Consider the following 21050-nt stretch of genomic DNA (forward strand, 5'->3'; position numbering starts at 1 on the left):
TCACAGGCGAAGCATTCTTTGCCTCTGCTGTCATTTCTCTAAAGAAGGAGCGAGAGGTGAGGTCAGGTCACGACACAGCGGGACTGTGTTTGTTCACGGCGCTTGTGCATAATGCATCTGCTAATAAAACCTTAAAACATCTCAAATGACTTTTGCATTAAAGATGGATTAAGTGCATCCTACATTACGGCATTTTAACTTGTCATAGTTGCATGTAACGGTGTCAGAATGTCTGTTGGTCTGTAGAGAATAAGGTGAGATGCTAATGAACAGCTTTCAGTTTTAACAACAGAATTTGGTTTGTGAGTGATGATGTTAAGTGATTTTGTACTCTGTGTGTGTGTGTGTGTGTGTGTGTGTGTGTTGAGGGCTGAAATGTCAGTATGGTGGTGGCATCTCTTACCTGCACTAAAAGATCCTTTAGGGCTCTTGGTAATGATCCGCTTTCAGAAAACACTTAGATGCTCGTATTGCTTTACCGTCACTGACAATCACACTGAAACAGACAGACGGAGAGAGAGATGGTGAAAGTTTCATTGCTGTCTACAGACATGTATTATTTTAATATCAGTCTGATGAAAGACGTTATTACAGCGTTTAGAATAATATAATCAGAGCAAAAACAATGCAGATAAATATGTAATATGGAAAAAAAATCCATTACTTGTGTCACAGGTTGTAGTCAAGAACAGCTAAAATTGTGCTTTTGTGAGCCAATATGTGGAAATGAACTGTATAGAAATCAGATTTTTTTCATCCATTTGGCTTCATTGTGAAAAGTCAGAATTTCGTGATTTTTATACCTAATCTCAACGTTCATCATAATTGCATTTTAGTTTTACCTTTGACATAAATAATTTATAAATAGCATGATATATGAATCATTAATTATATATTTTATATTTTAAAATATTTTATAAAATTTTAATACAGCTCCACATTTGTACAAAAAAAATATATTAAATATTATTACTGTAGTAATAGTAATAATATTAAAAATTATAATAACAATTACTATTAATTATTATAAATAATAATCAATAATAATTAATCAATAAAATAATGTAAATAAATAAAATGTAAATAATAAATAAATGTACGTATATATATATATATATATAATTTTTTTTTTTTATGTTAAGGTGAACATGTTTGATGTGAACCACATCTAAAAGGTTAAAGGTCATGGTATATATTCATGTTTGGAAGTGATTATAGTAATAATCAATACAAATCAATAAATAAAATAATAAATTATAAATAATATAATTATAAATATAAATAATAATAAATAGATTATTAATTATTATTAATTTATGGAATAAAATGTGTTACATTAATTATTTAATTATATATATATATATATATCTATATATTTTCTTCATAATCTTTTATCAAAATATAATGCTAACTCCGCCTCTAAAACAATTTAAATTCATGCTTCAATCAGAAACTATCTGACATAAACATAAACTTCTATCTATCTATCTATCTATCTATCTATCTATCTATCTATCTATCTATCTATCTATCAAGTAAGTTGAATTCAGACGGCTTTGCAATGATCTTTCTCTCTCAGTGAAAAGTTGACCTAGTGTTTTTAGGGCTGGAATGGAGCTGGAGGCTCTAAAGTTGCACATCAGGCCTCTGCTGTTGTCGTGGTAACCACTGTCCCTCTCTGACCTGCCCGCTGACCCGGTGTGTGCTGATCCACAGACCTGTGCTGCTCAAAGCATCTCCTGAGCGAAAGAGAGGAACTCACTGAAACAGATCGCTGTTAGGCGGAAGTGTCCACTTCTAGAGTTGCTCTGTTGTGTTAGAGGTTTGTTTCTGGTTCACGTTTGGTGGCCCAGGATGCCTGAGCAGGGATGAGCTTACAGCCGCTCAGGATTTGTTGAGGTCGGAGGTGAAAGTTCAGGTCAGTGGAAGGGACAGACTTACAGATCATCTTATAATGCTGCCTAAACAGCTGCACAGCCGAACACAAACTACATCAATCTGTAGTTTTATAAGATTTTTGATAAAAGTTAAGAGCCCTGTTTCCACCACAGAATAAAAAATATATAAAAATTCAATTGCAACTTTTTATCTCACAACTCTGACTTTTTTCGCAGAATTGCAAGAAAAAGATCAGAATTGTGAGATAAACTCAGAATTGCAGAATTCTGACTTTCTTTCGTGCAAATTCTGAGTTTACTTCTCACAAATCTGGATTTTTTTAACCACAGAATAAAAAAAAGGCAGTTGTGATTTTTTTTTTTTATCAGCTGATATGATTAAAAAAAAGTATTTCTTCCAGTTTTGGGAAAAAAGTCTGGACTGTGTGATATAAACTCAGAATTGCAAGAAAAAAGTCTGAATTGTGAGATTAAAAATCACAGTTATTTTTATACCATGCTGGAAACAAGCTTCAATATGAAATTTTTTGTATTTTATAAAATGTTTTTTGTTTAATTTTTTTTCTCTCCCTCTTTTGAATATGACAACAGACACGTGGTCTGAAATAGGTGTGTTGTTTTCAAAATAGCTGACAGGTTTAAACGTGTCTCTGCTGCTCCGATCTCTAAATAGTTGATCAATATCAGCATACAGATCAGCTGTAGTCCAGGATCAAACCCTCGGCAGATCATATCTCCTAATAATCACAGCACATTGAATGCTTTTGACAAGTACACGATTGCCTTAAAGGGATAGTTCACCCAAAAATCAGCATTTCCAAACCTGGATGACTTTTCTTTTGCACAAAATAAAATAAAATAAAAATAAAATAAAAAAATAAAATAAAATAAATAATTGAAGAATGTCTCATGTAGAGAATGTTTTTTTTGTACAATAGAAGTCAATGGGTCCAATCAGTGTTCTTTTAATATTATCTATATACAATATAGTTAATATTAATGCATTGAATCAGCTTTTATTTTTTTATTTTATGTGTTAATTTTATCTTTTGTAATTTTTAATAATTGTTTTTTTTTTTTTGTGAGTGTTGTGACCTGCTGATTTGGTTTGTATGGGCAAAAACAGCTAAATTATTTTCAGAATCTCTTCTTTTATGTCCGACAGAATAAAAAAAAATCATGCAGGTTTGGAAATTATGGTTTTCGAGTGTTTGGGTGTTCAAGTCTCCAGTTTTCATAGTGAGAAATTCCAAATTTCTCAAGATGACAGGTCACTGCATTCAGCTTGTGATTCATAGGAGCTTCTAGTGTGTGATACAAAAAATCCTACAGATTGCATTTACAGTTATTTACAGACACAATCATATGCATAAATGCATATGCATATCAGTGCAGAAATTTTAAGTGAATTTATGCATTTTATTTTATTTCATGCATTCACATATTTTTAACTTTAATATATGTAATGTTACTGAATAATTATCATACTTCTTTGAAGTACTTTAAAGGATTAATATAGTGCATGTACAAGCAATATGCGTTTGTAGGTGTTTATGGTAGTTATTTGTTATCGGAATGGTGATTTAACTAGAATTAGCACACAAACACACACAGCATCCAATAACACTTCTCAGGGTCAAAGGTCAGCAGAACTTTGTTCACAGTGTAGTTTGACATTCTAGAACTGTCAATCAACTCACCTGCTTTATTATAGAGCTTTATTACTGCTTGAATTATGTATGTAGCTTTTAAATCTGTGATGATGAGTTCCTGTCAGTGATTGGATCTTACTTATCTGTGTCTTACTTAATCTTTGCACTGCGACATTGAGGCCCGAGGCTGATTTTGTTATTATCTCCATCCTAACATGAGATTTATACTGAGGTCTGTATGTATAGCAGAGCTTTCATTGATTCCTGTTAACTAATTATTGACCCGAGGCTTCTTCAGGGGTTGGAGGGGACGTGAGGGGGTTGATCTTAATGGCTTTGGGGGGTTTTATGGCTGTTAGCCTGAGAAGGTCAGAGCTGGAGCGCGGCACCGATGTGAAGGCCTCGCTGAAAAGACACGTTAAACAAACATTGATGCTGTTCAATCCTAAAACAGGCCGTTTATGGCGAACTGTGTTTGTTGTACTGGTATATTGTGTTTGCTTTTGCTGATTATTATCACTCAGAAAGCCAAGAAGAGTCTTTCTAAAGAATGGTGAAAGGATTATTATAGTTAACTGAAGCTAAAACCATAAATAAAAAATAAAATCAAATATAAAGGATACTTGTAATAAAATAAATGTTAAATTATTTATTTCTTTTTTTTTTTTAAAACAAATAAAACAATATTTATTCATTTTTTTAACTTAATGTACTAAAATATCTAAACCTAAAACTGAAATTAAAATATTAAAAACTACATAGATATGTAAGAATAAAAAAAAAAGTTTTATATATATAAAATAAATAAATAATAAAAAAAATAAAAACAGAAAATATAAAAATAAAAACTAATTAATTAAATTAATTAAATATTTATTTTAATTTTTATTAATTTATTTTGTTTGTTTTGTTTTTGAAGTTAAAGGAAATCACAGAAATACGTGAAGGTAACAAGCAAAAGGGTTGTGTTTAGTTTAAAGAGTAACACACACGCACAGAAGTGTTACCAAAAGGTGTGTGTTATGCTATCTTGAGGTGTTTGTCACTATTGTTTATCTAAAGCTTTTGGTTCAGTTTGACTCATTCATCTCTGCTGACAGTGTGAGCATGTGTGCTGGATCATCTTACAACCAAACTTTGTTTCTCTCATACCTCATTGGCATTTAAACATGCTTGAATTTACCATTCAAATGAGAGATTCTTCATTCACAGCTCAGTAAATCACTGCTGATATTCTTGTCTGAATATGTTGTTGTCTTTCTGCAGGTTTAGCCACCTTCACTCAGCAGCCGGCATCAATCACGGTTACGCAGGGATCCGTTGCACGATTCTCCTGTAAAATCATGGCCACGCCCCCACCAATCATCACCTGGGAGTTTAACAGAGTCACTTTACCATTGGCCACTGAAAGGTACAGCTCCGCCCACTCACTACAGAGAGGAGGGGCTTAGCATTGACCGCATACTCTTTCTTTAATTTGTTCAAAAGTTTACATACGCTTGATTCTTAATAGTGTGTTTGTTTAGTGGTAGTTGTTCATGAATCCCTTTTTTGTCCTGAACAATTACACTGCCTGCTGTTCTTCAGAAAAATCTGTCAGGTTCCACAAATTCTTTGGTTTTTCAGCATTTTTGTGTATTTGAACCCTTCCAGTAATGACTGTATGATTTTAGGATCCATCTTTTCACACAACTGAGGGACTCATATGCAACTATTACAGAAGGTTTAAACACTCACTGATGCTCCAGAAGGAAACATGATGCATTTAGAGGTGGCGGGTGAAAACTTTTGAACAGAATGAAGATGTGTACATTTTTCTTATTTTGCCTAAATATCATATTTTTTTCATTTAGTACTGCCCTTCAGAGGCTACAGAAGATACTTACATGTTTCCCAGAAGATAAAATAAGTTAAATTTATCCTGATCTTCAAATTTCAAAAGTTTTCACCCCCTGGCTCTTAATGCATGTTTTTCCTCCTGGAGCATCAGTGAGCATTTAAACCTTCTGTAATAGTTGCATATGAGTCCCTCAGGGTTTAAATACACAAAAATGCTGGAAAAACTCAAAGAATTTGTGGGACCTGAAGGATTTTTCTGAAGAACAGCAGAAACCTCTACTGTATTTTTGACATATTAGCTTATAAACATTACATATTTCACCATGTATTGTATTAAGTGAACATTTGCATGTCTCAATCTAGAATCACAGTGCTGCCGAGTGGTGTTTTACAAATTCAGGGAGTCGAACAGGCCGATGCTGGGAGTTACCGATGTGTGGCGACTAATATCGCCAGCCGCCGCAGAAGCTCTGAGGCCGTGCTAACAGTGACCGCAGGTTAGATAAAGACCTAAACATGTAGATACAGTATGCATATATGCCATTTTCATTTACTATCTTTTTGCTTCTCAACAGCTTCATCTCCCAGAGTTCCTCAAAGGCCTCGTATCATCGCCGGTCCTCAGAATCTGACCGTGGCGGTTCACAGTACGGCTTTGTTGGAATGCATGGCGACCGGAAACCCTCGTCCACTGATCTCATGGAGCCGAGCTGACCATAAATCTATAGACGTTCACAAAACAAAGGTTCTTGGCAATGGAAACCTGCTTATATCAGACGTGAAACCCCAACACGCAGGAATCTACTTTTGCCGTGCAACTACACCAGGAACCAGAAACTACACGATTGCAGCTGCAAATATAACTGTTATTGGTAAACAAATCATTATAGTAGACATACTCTGTTTCTTTGACAAAAAAGGAAGTTTGTTTTAGATTGTATAAATGCATGCATTTAATAAATGCATCTGTGTTTTTATTTTTGTGCAGCGCCGCCGTCTCTTGTGGAGTGGCCAGAAAGCGTGACCCGACCGAGGGCCGGTACTGCACGCTTTGTGTGCGTGGCAGAGGGATTTCCAACGCCTCAGATCACATGGCTGAAAAACGGTGAACCCGTTCACTCAAACGGACGTGTTAAGATGTATAACAGGTACTGCCATGTGAATAACATCAGTGGATCAGTGCATTTAAGAATGTGCATGGGTTGAAACATCGGAAGTCTTTTTTATAGCTGCATCTGCTTGAATTGTTTAATGCATCTCAGAAAAATCGTGTGAAGCTGTACACTTCCACTGCACTTGTTTCTGTTTGTCTTGAATTTGAGTTAAAGTATAAATTTTAAGCACTGCCTGATGCCTGACGTTGCTCAGGGTTTGAATTGGCTCATTTGTCTGCTGGAAACTCTGTCCCGCTGAAATATTCATCAGCTGGTTTCTTCTGTGGAACAAGAGAGGGTTAATTATTCAGTGCTCTGCTAATGGTGTTTGAGCTGATTTTCTCTTTGATTTTCCTCTAATTTGTTTTCCTGTCTGGGTTTGTTATGGGAGTCTGAAAGCAAAAGGGGAGGGGCAGTGATTTGCACTAGTGTTATTGACGTGCTCTTTCCACCTCAACATGCACATGTTAAACACGCATGTTAAATATATGTGTCTAGGTCTGTATTCAGTTCTTGCATCTACAAATATTTATGTTACAAAACTTATTTTTAATGCCATATCATATGTGACCCTGGACCACAAAAAATAGTCATAAGGGTATTTTTTTTGACATTAAGATCAATGGATAAATAAGATTAATGAATAAATAAGCTTTCCATTGATGTATGGTTTGTTAGCATAGGACAGTATTTGACCGAGATACAACTGTTTGAAAATCTGGAATCTGAGGGTGCAAAAAAATCAAAACATTGAGAAAATCACCTTTAAAATTGCCAAATGAAGTTCTTAGGAATCCATATTAATTATGTTAAATTATGTTTTTATATTTTTTCGGTAGGAAATTTACAAAATATCTTCATGGAACATGATGTTTACTTAATATCCTAATGATTTTTGGCATCACTCATCAGTAAAATGTGCCATAAATAATGCAAAAAAGTTCTACTTTAAATTTTGAGATGCAATTTTTTTAAAGGATGCTTAAATACTTAAATACAGTGTCTTGAGTTTTTGTTCATCATGATAAACTGTTGTTTTATTTTTACAGTAATCTGTGCCAAAAATAATGCAAAAAAAGTCCAAGAATATTCATTTTCCTTATGAAAAAAGTTATAAAATTTTTCTTACTTTAAATTTTGAGCTGCAAAGTTTTTATTTATCATGAAAACCTTTTGTTTTACTTCCACAGTAAACTGGTGATAAACCAGATTATTCCAGAAGATGACGGCATTTACCAGTGTCAGGCGGAGAACGATCAGGGTTCGGTTCTGGCCATGGCTCGTCTGATCGTAGTGATGTCGGACAACCGACCGAGCGCGCCCAGAAATGTCCGTGCGGACACCGTATCCAGCTCAGCCATCTTACTGGCCTGGGAAAGACCCATGTACAACTCGGAAAAAGTCATCGCCTACTCTGTGCACTACATGAAGGCAGAAGGTGAGGGTTTCAGATGTAAAAAGAGTGCAAAAGTGGAGCAGACAGTGGTGAAAAGACACAAAAACACAATTAAAGGAATGGTTTTCTCCAAAATGAACTCTTGCTCTGTTCATCATGACAGCTAGTTGAGTAGTGAAGTACTCTTTGAGCAGTTTCTGTTATTAAAAAAAAAGTCACTTGTGAACAAAAATGTCAAGAATCATTTGTTTAGTTACTGACATGCTTTTAGCTTTTTTAATAAAGACGTCCAAATAAAACACCTGCCTGCCTGTGAGGAGATAAGGAAGAGAAAACAATGAGACGTCCAACAGGAGCTGTTTCCAGAAGTGTGAAATCTTTATTAGGGATTTTGCCGGTTGCACTTGGACTTCCAGAATTCCAGGCTATTTAGTAGGAGTAGAATAGCTGTAGGGAAAGAATACACACTGCATCTGCTCTGGAGGGCAAAAAGCATCGGAAGTGATTGAAAGGGGTGCAAAAGGGGGCTAATTATCCCCAGTGTTGGAGTGTCTTAATCTAACTCTGAAGAGGCTTTGGGGGGTTTGTCCCCGTGCATCAGAGTCAAAGTCTTCAGCGTGGCCATTCAGCGCCGGAACAAGGCCTTTTCTGTTGACTGTCGAGTATCTTGTTTATTGGGTCAGAAATTCAGTTGGGGACTCAATGCTGAAGAGTGTTTCTTTTATTTGAGCATCTTAATGTGGCCTAATTAAAGCGTTATCAGGTGCAGTGGACTTGTGGGAAAACCAGCAGGTGGAATTTGCCTTTAGTTGCATTGATAAAGCGCTTAATTAAAAGAAGGCATGGCCGTGTTGATGGAGTTGACGTGTTTCTTTTTATACTGCCACTAGTTTTGTATAGCCGTACAGACTTGTAGTTAAAGACTTCATGCATTTTGATTTATGAAGGATAAGGAGCATGCATTTGGGACAATACAACTTTCCCAAGCACCTTAAAAAATGAAAGTTGTTCTACATCAAAATCTCATTTTTAATTCAATGTGATAATTGCCATTTCTTTGTAATTATGAGTGAAATTTACTAGCAAAGATGGTACTTTTTTTTTCATTTGGTGTCCATGCATTATTAGTTTGCATTTAGTGCATAATGCCTTTATGCATTTGACAGATGCTTTATTTAAAGCAACTTGCACTGCATTCAAAGCATGCATTTTATCATTCATAATTTCCCTAGGAATCAAGCATAGAAATATACATGAATTTGTCTTGTTTTCTAGAGATTGTGAAACATTAAGTCTTGTCATGTCCCAACAGGTCTAAATAACGAAGAGTACCAGATTGTTATCGGTAACGATACCACCCGCTACATCATTGATGATCTAGAGGCCGGGCGAAACTACACCTTTTACATCGTAGCGTACATGCCCATGGGTGCAAGTCGCATGTCGGACCACGTCATACAGCGGACACTTGAGGACGGTGAGTAGAAGATAAGGATCTGATCCATCCAAGATGTAGATGAGTTTGTTTCTTCATCAGATTTGGAGAAATGTAGCATTACATCACTTGCTCACCAATGGATCCTCTGCAGTGAATGGGTGCCATCAGAATGAGAGTCCAAACAGCTGATAAAAACACCACAATAATCCACAAGTAATCCGCACCACTCCAGTCCATCAGTTAACATCTTGAGAAGACAAAAGCTGTGCGTTTGTAAGAAACAAGTCCAAAATGTGTTCTGGCCAAAAGACGAGTCCAAAATCCATAATAACGCTTCCACCAGTGAAAAAGTCTATCTCCTGTTGTCTCTCACATCAAAATCCACCCACGTATTTGTTTAGAGCTGTTTGGACTGTTTTGGCTTGTAAACGGTGTTTGATTGGTGCTGATTTCTCTCCTGATTCAGTCAAGACAACTTTTTTACGGTAAAAGCAATAGTAATAGAGAACTCGTATTTTAGGCGGAAGCAATGATTTGAAGTTAAAAACATCTTAATGATGGATTTGTTTCAGCTTTTGTCTTCTCAAGATGCTAATTGATGAACTGGAGTGGTGTGGATTACTTGTGGATTATTGTGATGTTTTTATCAGCTGTTTGGGTTCTCTCTCTGACGGCACCCATTCACTCCATTTCATTTATGAACTGGAGCATTTGTCTTTAAAAAAGATGCAACTTTGTATCATTGTATACTTTATAGAATTTAATTTTCCCCTGAGATCCGCTCATAATGCGAGTCAAGGTCTCTTGTGCCAAACAGTTGCTTACCAATACATTTTTCCATTATTTGTGTATTTTTAAAGACTTTAATAATGGACTTGTTTTTTACAAACACACAGCATTTTGCTTTATAAGATGTTAATTGATGAACTTGAGTGGTTGTGGATTATTGTGATGTTTTTATCAGCTGTTTGGACTCTCATTCTGACGGCACCCATTCACTCCATTTTATTTACAATCGAGCCACAGTATTTGTTTTTAAAAAGGATGCGACTTTGTTTCATTGCATACATTAAAGAATTTAATTTTTCCCTTAAGATCCCCTGAGAAGTTCTCTTGTGCCAAAACAGTTGTTTATCAATACCATTTTCCATTGTTTTGGTGTTTTTAAGACTTCTGTTTGTAAATGAGGTCTGTTATGACTGCTTTGTGGGATTGTTGTTAGGTTAGTGACGTTTATAAGTATTATATGTCATGCAGTAAATGTTAATTCTCGTTCCTCTCTCCCTGGTTCAGTTCCCTTACGTGCTCCTGAGTTGAGCCTCACCAGTCGCAGTCCCTCTGACATCCAGGTGTCGTGGCAGCCTCTGTCTCATAAGCTGAGTCGCGGTCGTGTGTCTGCGTACCGCCTCTCGTACAGGACCAGCACAGACGGGGCAATGACACAGCTGGAGCTCTCGGGACACAAAACCCATCACCTCCTGGAGGGTCTTCAGCCCGACACCACGTATCTGCTCCGCATCGCTGCAGCGACCAGTGTGGGATGGGGAGAACCGTCAGCCTGGACATCCCACAGGACACCGAAGGCTTCCAGCACTAAAGGTGAAATATCTATCTATCTATCTATCTATCTATCTATCTATCTATCTATCTATCTATCTATCGTTTGTTCGTTCATTTGTTTGTTCACTCGTTCATTCACTCTTTCGTTTGTCTATCGTTTGTTCTATCGTTCTATCCATTGTTTGTTCGTTCATTATGTTGTTCTATCTATCTATCTATCTATCGTTCACTCGTATGTTTGTTTGTCTATCGTTTGTTCTATCATTCTATCTATTGTTTGTTCGTTCATTATGTTGTTTGTTCTATCTATTGTTCTATCTATATATCATTCGTTCATTCCTTCATTGTATTGTTCTATCTATTGTTCGTTCATTCGTTTGATCAATCGTTCATTTGTTCTATCATTTGTTTGTTCATTCTAACATTCCTTCGTTCATTCTATCGTTCTGTCTATTGTTTGTTCATTCATTATGTCGTTTGTTCTATCTATCGTTCGTTTGTTTGTTTATTCGTTTGTTCATTTGTTCACTTGTTCGTTTGTTCTATTGTTTGTTCTGTGGTTCTATCTATTGTTTGTTCATTCATCATGTCGTTTGTTCTATCTATCGTTCTATCTATATATCGTTCGTTCATTCATTCATTGTATTGTTCTATCTATTGTTCGTTTGTTCACTCGTTCGTTCTATCATTTGTTCGTTCATTCTATCATTCGTTCTATCTTTTATCTTTCTGTCTATCTATCTATCGTTTGTTCGTTCATGTTTGTTCACTCGTTCGTTCACTCGTTCGTTTGTCTATAGTTTGTTCTATCGTTCTATCCATTGTTTGTTCGTTCATTATGTTGTTCTATCTATCTATCTGTCTATCTATCATTTACTTGTTTGTTTTTGTCTATCGTTTGTTCTATCATTCTATCTATTGTTTGTTTGTTCATTGTTGTTTGTTCTATCTATTGTTCTATCTATATATCGTTTGTTCATTCATTCATTGTACTGTTCTATCTATTGTTTGTTTGTTCAGTCGTTCGTTCTATCATTTGTTCGTTCATTCTATCATTCGTTCTATCTTTTATCTTTCTATCTATCGTTTGTTCGTTCATTTGTTTGTTCACTCGTTTGTTCACTCGTTCGTTTGTCTATCGTTTGTTCTATCGTTCTATCCATTGTTTGTTCGTTCATTATGTTGTTCTATATATCTATCTGTCTATCTATCATTTACTCGTTTGTTTTTGTCTATCGTTTGTTCTATCATTCTATCTATTGTTTGTTTGTTCATTATGTTGTTTGTTCTATCTATCGTTCTATCTATATATCGTTCGTTCATTCATTCATTGTATTGTTCTATCTATTGTTCGTTTGTTTGTTCACTCGTTCGTTCTATCATTTGTTCGTTCATTCTATCATTTGTTCTATCGTTTTATCTATCTATCTATCGTTTGTTTGTTCGTTCGTTCACTCGTTAGTTCATTTGTTCACTTGTTCGTTTGTTCTTATGTATGTTCTATGGTTCTATCTGTTGTTTGTTCATTCATTATGTCGTTTGTTCTATCTATCTAACATTCTATCTATATATCGTTCGTTCATTCATTCATTGTATTGTTCTATTGTTCATTCGTTTGTTCACTCATTTGATCGTTATGTCGTTTGTTCGTTCGTTATGTTGTTTGTTCGTTCATTCTATCATTTGTTCTATCTATCTATCTATCTATCTATCTATCTATTGTTCGTTCACTTGTTCGTTCATTTGTTCACTTGTTCGTTTGTTCTATCGTTCTATCTGTTGTTTGTTCATTCATTGTCATTTGTTCTATCTACTGTTAGTTGTTCTATCTTTGTGTCATTCGTTCTATCTATCTATCTATCGTTTGTTTGTTCGTTCGTTTCTTCGTTTGTTCACTCGTTCGTTCAGTTGTTCGTTTGTTCTGTCATTCTATCTATCATTCATTCATTTGTTCATTCATTGTATCGTTATATCGTTCTATCTACCTGTCGTCCATTCATTCGTTTGTTTGTTCCTTCATTCATTCATTACTTTGTTCATTCCTTCGTTCATCTACCTGTATGTGCAAAATTGTAAAACCTGCAGCAGACATGCTTTGAAAGGATTACAGTGAATCCCGCTCTCTTTTACTTTGCTTTGGGCTGATAATCTTGTTAAGGCATTGCATTTGTTCCTGCATCACCTTTGACCTTTCTTCTCATCCACATTGGAAAGGTTTTAGTCATGGGTTATAAAGCGAGAGCCGCAGGCCTTTTCAGATCTTCCATTTTTCAGAGTAAGCCTCAGCTCACATATCAAACTCTGTCACCTGTGATCTACAGGAGCCCACTCTGTTAGATTACTATGGTTACATTTAAGGCCTACAAAGATACACTGGAACCACAGGAAACTCTGCGGGAGTGTGTTTAATTAAGCTGGGATTGATTTAACTCCTGTGGCGTTCCTGTGAGGTCCCGTCTCGTCTGGATGAGAGAGATTCATAGCTCCAGTTGTGGCCGATAAATCTTGAAGATTTGTTCTCCTGAGGTTAAGAGACTGGTGGGGTCTGTGCTTTGAAACTTCCTATCAGATTTGGACTGTTCAACCATGCAGTTTTGTAGTCTGAGATTGAGACTGTAATTCAACATGCATCCTTTTAACATAACTCCCCTTGTTTATGCACAAGATGTATTATTGGCTGATAACGTTAAGATGCATTTCTGATTAGCTGTTTATTTTTTTCCCCCAGTGCCCCTGGCACCAGAGCTGCAGCTGGAGTCTCAGAACTGCACGACTGTGGTTTTGCGTTGGCATCTCCCAGCGGGCAGCGGCACTGGATTGCAGGGCTATAAACTTTCCTACCACGAAGAGAGCGAACCGGAAGGAGCGCCGATCCAGATTCCCCCACACCACCGCCAGCACACCATCGGAGGCCTGGGTGAGTGATAGTGACTTCAAGACATGTATAAAACACGGCAACTGTGGCAAAATAGAGACACTTTTTTAATTTTCCTGATTTGTTATAGTGGCAATTTGGGAGTCTGATTGGTTAGAGAGAGACGTTAGCTTGTGTAGACACTGTATGTGTCACTTTTTAGTCCAGCGTTCAACACTGAATGGAGTAGAATTGTGTGCAATCCAGAACTAAATAAATCAAACTGTGAATTTAAATTGAATTTAAATTGAGGATACAGAAGTGCAATTTGAATTTGAATACAGGAAAGTAAAAATAAAATGAAGTGAAATTCAAAAATGTTTGTACAATTTAAATTCAGGTTTGTTTGAAAGATTGAAAAAAAAAAGGTTAAAAAATATGAAAGTTCATAGGCTTTAGAAAGGTGATAAATAGATAATTTATTTATAAAAGCTAAACTGTAATTAGTATTTAAATACTAAAATAGCACTGGTTTGAGTTTTAAAAGTGAATATGAAGTAACAACTATTTACCCTGAAAAAAAAATTGGTGTAGAAACAATTTTCACTTAGAAATTGCTAATAAATTTCACAAATATGTACAAAGAAATTGTACATAATGTATTGAAACAAAATAAAATAATAAAATAAAAATATTAGATGAAATAGAAACTAGCAACACTCAGAAACTGCTCATGCATTTCACAAATATTTACAAAGAAATTGGAAGTAATGCATTCAAATAAATAAAATAAAATAAAATAAAAATATTAGATGAAATAGAAACTAGAAACTAACTGAAATAAAATAAGTTTAAGAATTAATTTTAAGCACTAAATTGCACTGGTTTGAATTAAAGTGAATATGAAGTAACAGTGGACTATTTACCCTGAAAGAAATTTTGGTGTAGAAACAATTTTCACTTAGAAATTGCTTATAAATTTCACAAATATTTACAAAGAAATTGGAAGTAATGCATTGAAATAAAATAAAATAAAATAAATAAAATAGAAACTAGAAACTAACTGAAATAAAATAATTTTAAGGATGAATTTTTAAGCACTAAAATTACTAACACTGAAAAAAATATAAATGAAAGGATATATATGAAAAAATAAAAAATGACGAAAGCACATTAAACTAAAATGAAAATATAAAAGTAAAAGTCAATTCACTTAACAGTTAAAATAATAGATCACAGAATGCATCGCGTGAGTTGAATTTATTTTCTTTTCCAGTCAATTTAATTAAACTTCCATGTGTGTTGGCGCTAATTCAGTTCAAATTTCCCACCCATGAATTAAAAAAAGCTGATTCTTCAGTTCTGAATTTTGCACAACTCTGACATCTTGAGATCAGTTTAACTAATTGTAGTTTGACACGCTTTCTTAAAAGTGAGATTCATGCTGAAAAACAGCGAGATGTGATGCCACGCGCTCACAGACTCGCATCTGCCTGATGTTCTAATGTTGTTTATTGATTATTCTTCATTTCTGTTCATTGCTTCATCCACAGTCTCTAAATGAACAGGCCAACAACAAAAGCACTGAAGTGTTTTCAGATATGTAGATTTGTGGCTCTGCTCCCTAAACTCCCAGTGACCCTCCCCCCGTGACCTCTGACCCTGCCACCTCGTTGCCTAAGTGCTGGGCAGTGCTGGTCTTCCCATGAGCCTCTGGAGGAGGGCGTTGCACGTTTGTTGTGTGCTCGCCCTCTCGTGCCCCTAAAGGTCACTCTCATCTGCGCCTGTGGTTCAGCGGTGGTCACGAATGCTGTCCCACAATGCTTTGCTTGACCACTGGCCATCTGTGGCCGTAGAGAGGTCAGCCAGCTGGTCAGCAGCTGATATTCAAATCAGACTGGACACAATATTTGCATAAGTATTACATGAAATTACTGTTATCTGCTGATTGGAGTTTAGTTTAATATAGGTGGCCAAATATTTAAATTGCTTCATCTAGACAGCACTGAGGTTCAGTGGAGAGCAAATAGAGACTTTTGCATAAGAATTTCAGATTTTCATCCTTCAAAAAACCCCAATAATCTCACATATCTTCTCTAGAGTTTCAAAAAAGACATCAGCAATATCTCAAACTGCGCTCAGATTTGCAAAGACACCAGGTCTTAATATCAACTTTTCTCGTTAAATGATCTGAGCTGCTGCATATTCATTTTATAGCTCTGTACAATGCTAGATGTCAATTATTTGTTTAATTTCCGTCAGTTTTTACAAGATAATCTGAGACAAAGTTGATACTTTTTGAAACATAACTGAGAACTTCATTAAGTCAAAAAAACACTGCAAAAAATGATTTTATTACCTAGAATTTTTGTCTTGTTTTCCATTACAAATACCTAACCTCTCTTAAATCAAGACACATTTACTTGAGATACAAAATGAGTTAAAATGTTAAGTTTGTTTGTTAAAAAAATGTATTAAAGCTAAGCAAGTTTATACTTAAACCAATAGAAATCTGTCAGTAAGCTCAGACAAAAATCTTGTTTTTACTTCATTTATTTTTCTGACCCTATATATATATATATGTATATATATTTATTTATTTTTTTTTTTTTTTAAGATATTTTTTTCTTGTTTTAAGCATAAAGCATTTTAATTTCATTTTGATACTTTTTTTCCTGACTTTTTTTTTTTTAAATGTTTATATATTTATACTGGAATAAAATAAAATAAAATAAAATAATTAGATAAAAGACTTAGACTTAAAAACGTAGAAACTAGAAACTAACTGAAAGTTTAAGAATGAATTTGATTAAACTTTTTTGTTTTTGTTTTAATGTTTAGAAATTTGTACTGGACAAAAATACTTTGATATATATTATATATATATATAAAAGTATTTTTGTCCAGTACAAATTTCTAAACATTAAAACAAAAACAAAAAAGTTTAATCAAATTCATTCTTAAACTTTCAGTGCTTATATATATATATTAGTTTATTTTTATTATATATATATATATATATATATATACATATATACATACATATATATATATATATATATATATATAGTTAAATTGTTTTTATTATTATTTTTATTTTATGTTATTTTTATTTTTGCATGCTATGATATTTGTACTGGAATCAAATAAAAAATAAAATAAAATAAAATAAAATAATTAGATAAAAGACTTAAACTTAAACTACTGGACAAAAATACTTTGAAAGGAATATATACATATATATTGTTATTATTATTTTAGGTTATTTATATTTTTGCATGCTACGATACAGTAATCATTGCAAACAGACTTGTGTAGAGTTGCAACTCAAGTTTTTTTTTTTTTTTTTTTTTTTTTTTTTTTTGCTGTAATTTAGCCTATAGGAGCTGAACTCTATTCATTAGAGGTGAGGACGCGTCACAGGGAAAGTTATGGTTTATCAGTCCAGTGTAGGTGAAAGAGGAGCAGAGAGCGTCAGGAGAGAAAGACGAGTTGTTGTTTGGGAGGTTTATGGTGTGTTTTATGACCGTAGGGGGACAGAATGTGGGACGAGCTTCACATCAAAGCTCCTCATACAAAGCTCTAACGCCCCCAACAAACACACACACACCACACACACACTCTCTCTCACAACTGATGATGACTATTTTAAGTAAACCTGGTAACTTTCACATGATTCATGATGCAAGCTTCACATTTCTGTTTTTAAACCTTTAGAAACCCCATAGACGTCCATTGTAAAACTGTGAAACTAAATTAGCTTCTGTAGTAACATCATGTTACAGCTGTCGATTGTGTTGTACATGTTGTTTCTTGCTTGTTTTTCCCTCCAGCGTGTGTCATTTGTGATATTTAGTGTGAGGGTCTGAGGGTTATGGCCTCTAATGCTCACTCTTTAATTAAAGCAGACTCATTCATTTAGCTTGGCTGTAATGTCCAGGAGAGCTGACCTCAGAGCAGAGGATGGACATTTTCTACATTGATTCTCAGTCGATGAGATGTTGGGCTGTGTGGAGCTTTCCAGTCGGTGGAGATTTGTTAGTAGTGCTGTTTACTAAATCAACACCCTTGCAACCGCCTAGCAACTTGATTACAAGCACTCCTTAGTGACGCACCAGAAAGTTTGCTTATATAGCATGTTATTTCATAAACAATGGTAATTCAAAGTGCATTTACATAAATAGGATTTTTTTTAAAAATCATACAATTATAATAAACAGATTAAAAAAAATCCCATAAAAGTAAGAAATAAAAATTGATTTAAAATGTATTAAAACTATATTTAAAATGTGTTAAGAAAAGAGAAAAAAATAACATCATGTTGGTAAGTTTAGCAAAAAATGTTTCTTCAGAATTGGTAAAAATGTAGTTTTATTTTTTGTAGGTGCTCTATCGAAGATATTTGTATATTTCATGTATTTTTATTATAGTGAGGTAAAATATCTGCAGATTTTCTGCTTTTTTGGGCGTTCACACCCATTTTTGCCAGACATTTTAGTTTGTTTTTGTAGATATTTCATGATAGATATTTGTATATATTTCTAATATTGTTTTCATAATAATTAGGTAAGATATCTTGCTTATTTCTAAGCTTTTGCTTATTTTTAGGTGTCCATATACCTCCTTTTGTGCCCTTTTGCCAGAAATAAAGTTTAATTTTGTAGATATTCCATGATAGATATTTGTATATATTTCTAATATTTTTTTCATAATAATTAGGTAAGATATCGTGCTTATTTCTAAGCTTTTGCTTATTTTTTGGTGTCTTTATACCTACTTTTGCCCGAAATATAGTTATTTTTGTAGATTTTTGTTGATTTTCTTCTCTTTTATGGGCCCTTACACCCATTTTTGCCAGACATTTTAGTTTGTTTTTGTAGATATTTCATGATAGATTTGTGTATATATTTCTAATATATTTTTCATAATAATTATGTAAGATATCTTGCTTATTTCTAAGCTTTTGCCTTTTTTTTTTTTTTTTTTTTTTAGGTGTCCTTATACCACCTTTTGCCAGAAATATAGTTTATTTTTGTAGATATTATATGATAGATATTGGTATATATTTGCCATATATATATATTGTATATTTCATATATTTTTATTATAGTGAAGTAAAATATCTTGCATATTTCAAAGATTTTGTTGATTTTCTTCTCCTTTTGGAGGCTCTTACACCCATTTTTGCCAGAAATTGTTGTTTATTTTTGTAGATATTCCATGATAGATATTTGTATACATTTCTAATATTTGTTTCATAACAATTAGGTAAGATATTGTGCTTATTTCTAAGCTTTTGCTTATTTTTAGGTGCCCTTATACCTTCTTTTGCCAGAAACATAGTTTATTTTTGTAGATACTCTATGATAGGTATTAGTATATATTTCTCATATCTATTTTTTTGTATATTTCATATATTTATATTATTACTTTTTTGCCAGAAACTGTAAAAATGTAGTGTATTTTTGTATATTTTCCATGATTATGATGACATTTGTATATATTTCACTAATTCTTCATACTTTTTGAACTCTGAAGACACTTAAATCAGTCCAGATATGCTTCATCTATATCTATAGCTGTTCTTTAGCATATTTGCTGTTAATCATCACTGTTAATATCACTCATAGTTAGTGTTAGTGATGTGATCAGACCTCAAACACAGTGCCTCCCAAATTATGTGCCACAGCCCCCTGGTGGAAAGTAGAGGTATTGCAGGGGGCGTGGCCTAGGCAAAATCAATCCAATTAGAATATAGTGTTTTGAATATTCTATTTTTCTCATAATATTTAAAGGTATATGTCCTTTTCATTATAGTGAGGTAAGATACCTTGCATACTCAGAAACTTTGCTGATTTTTTTAGTATGTTCTGTCCTGCATGTGCGCTGCTCCCGACCCTCTCGACAGGATTTGACTTGCCCAGATTCCATGTCAGAGGTCAGAGGTCAGATGTCCCGCTCTCTCAGTGTGTGGTTCATATCTCCAGGCTATTGTACCATAGGAAGGCTGTTGTTCAGGGTGGTTTTGGGGTTTAGGGTTTGAGGTGTTTCTCCTGAGTACGTGCTCTTTTGCATTGACTGTGGCCCAAACCGAATGTCAGTGACTTATCAGGCAGTATTTTGATGCCTCCTGGTTTCAGACAGACTTCCAAGACACCATAACATCATGTTTAATAATCTAAGATGACTTCAAAAGAGCTTTGAAATTTACCATGCAAATATTTAATGACTGAAGTACTTATTTCTTAGTATAAATGGAATCAAAATTGCTATTTATTTTGAGATTACATTTTTTTCAGCATGTCTAACCTGCTTTAGTTTCATATATATTTATAAAAAATATATATATATATATATATTTAAAATATATATATTAACAAAGAATAAGATTTTAAACAAAAAACTAAAATTTTGGAGAAAAAAAAAAATTCTCAAATTTTAACATTTTTTTATAAGTTCATTTTGTCTTACGTCTTACTCTCCATACAATTTAAAGTGTGTTTTGTGTGTTGCTCCCCATCCAAATACTTTCTTTATCTCTCTCTGAATGCTGATGGCCTGGAGAAAGAGGCCTGACTTGTGTGCCTGACCTCTGACTCCAGATTCCTAAGGAGTTTTATCTGTGTGTGAACCTTGACCCCTGACCGGCTCCACGGAGCCTCTTCAGAGCTGTGGATCTCATTGGCACACAGTCTTTACTGAACCGTCCAATCAGGACAGGACTGCTGGGTTTGGCCCCGCCCCCTCAAACCCTAATCTATAGATCCAGATCTCATCTGTGTGCGTCGATCAGTCTGATTGATAGTGATCTGATTCACCAGGCTTTAAAGGACACGTTCTGTCAATATCAGTGATCATCTAATGCTTCATCTGTCTGAGATCCATATCTAGCCCTTTAACCCTCCATCTGATCACAGTTTATCAGTGTGCTCATTGTTTTCTCTAATTTCTCTAATCTAATTGTATTTCGTTTTCATGAGCACAAATTAACTCATGGCAGTGTTATTCTTGTTAACTAAAGCAAAAACTATTTAAAAACATTTTAGCTTTAATTTAAGTAAATTATGGGGTAATTAAAATAAAACTGAAATAAAATAAAATAAATATTAGATTAAAAAAAAAAAACATAAGTTTAAAAAACTAAAAAAATTCTGAATATTTCTAATGAAAATTAGAAATGTTGTTTTGGCTAAAGTTGAAGTATTAAAATTAAAAACTAAACCTGAAGTAAAAAAAATAAAACAAAACATAGAAATGTA

General features: G+C 34.1%; 1 protein-coding gene across 1 annotated transcript in view; it reads left to right on the forward strand.

Moving 5' to 3' along the window:
- Positions 1–21050, forward strand: part of LOC127180723 (protogenin A-like) — a 41372-nt gene that overhangs the window by 9262 nt on the left and 11060 nt on the right. The window contains 8 exon segments of the mRNA XM_051134950.1: positions 4817–4961; positions 5753–5886; positions 5965–6261; positions 6378–6537; positions 7734–7981; positions 9252–9416; positions 10671–10976; positions 13666–13854. Coding sequence (XP_050990907.1) covers positions 4817–4961; positions 5753–5886; positions 5965–6261; positions 6378–6537; positions 7734–7981; positions 9252–9416; positions 10671–10976; positions 13666–13854 — 1644 coding nt within the window.

Source organism: Labeo rohita, chromosome 18 (assembly GCF_022985175.1).
Source record: "Labeo rohita strain BAU-BD-2019 chromosome 18, IGBB_LRoh.1.0, whole genome shotgun sequence".
Lineage (NCBI taxonomy): Eukaryota > Metazoa > Chordata > Actinopteri > Cypriniformes > Cyprinidae > Labeo > Labeo rohita.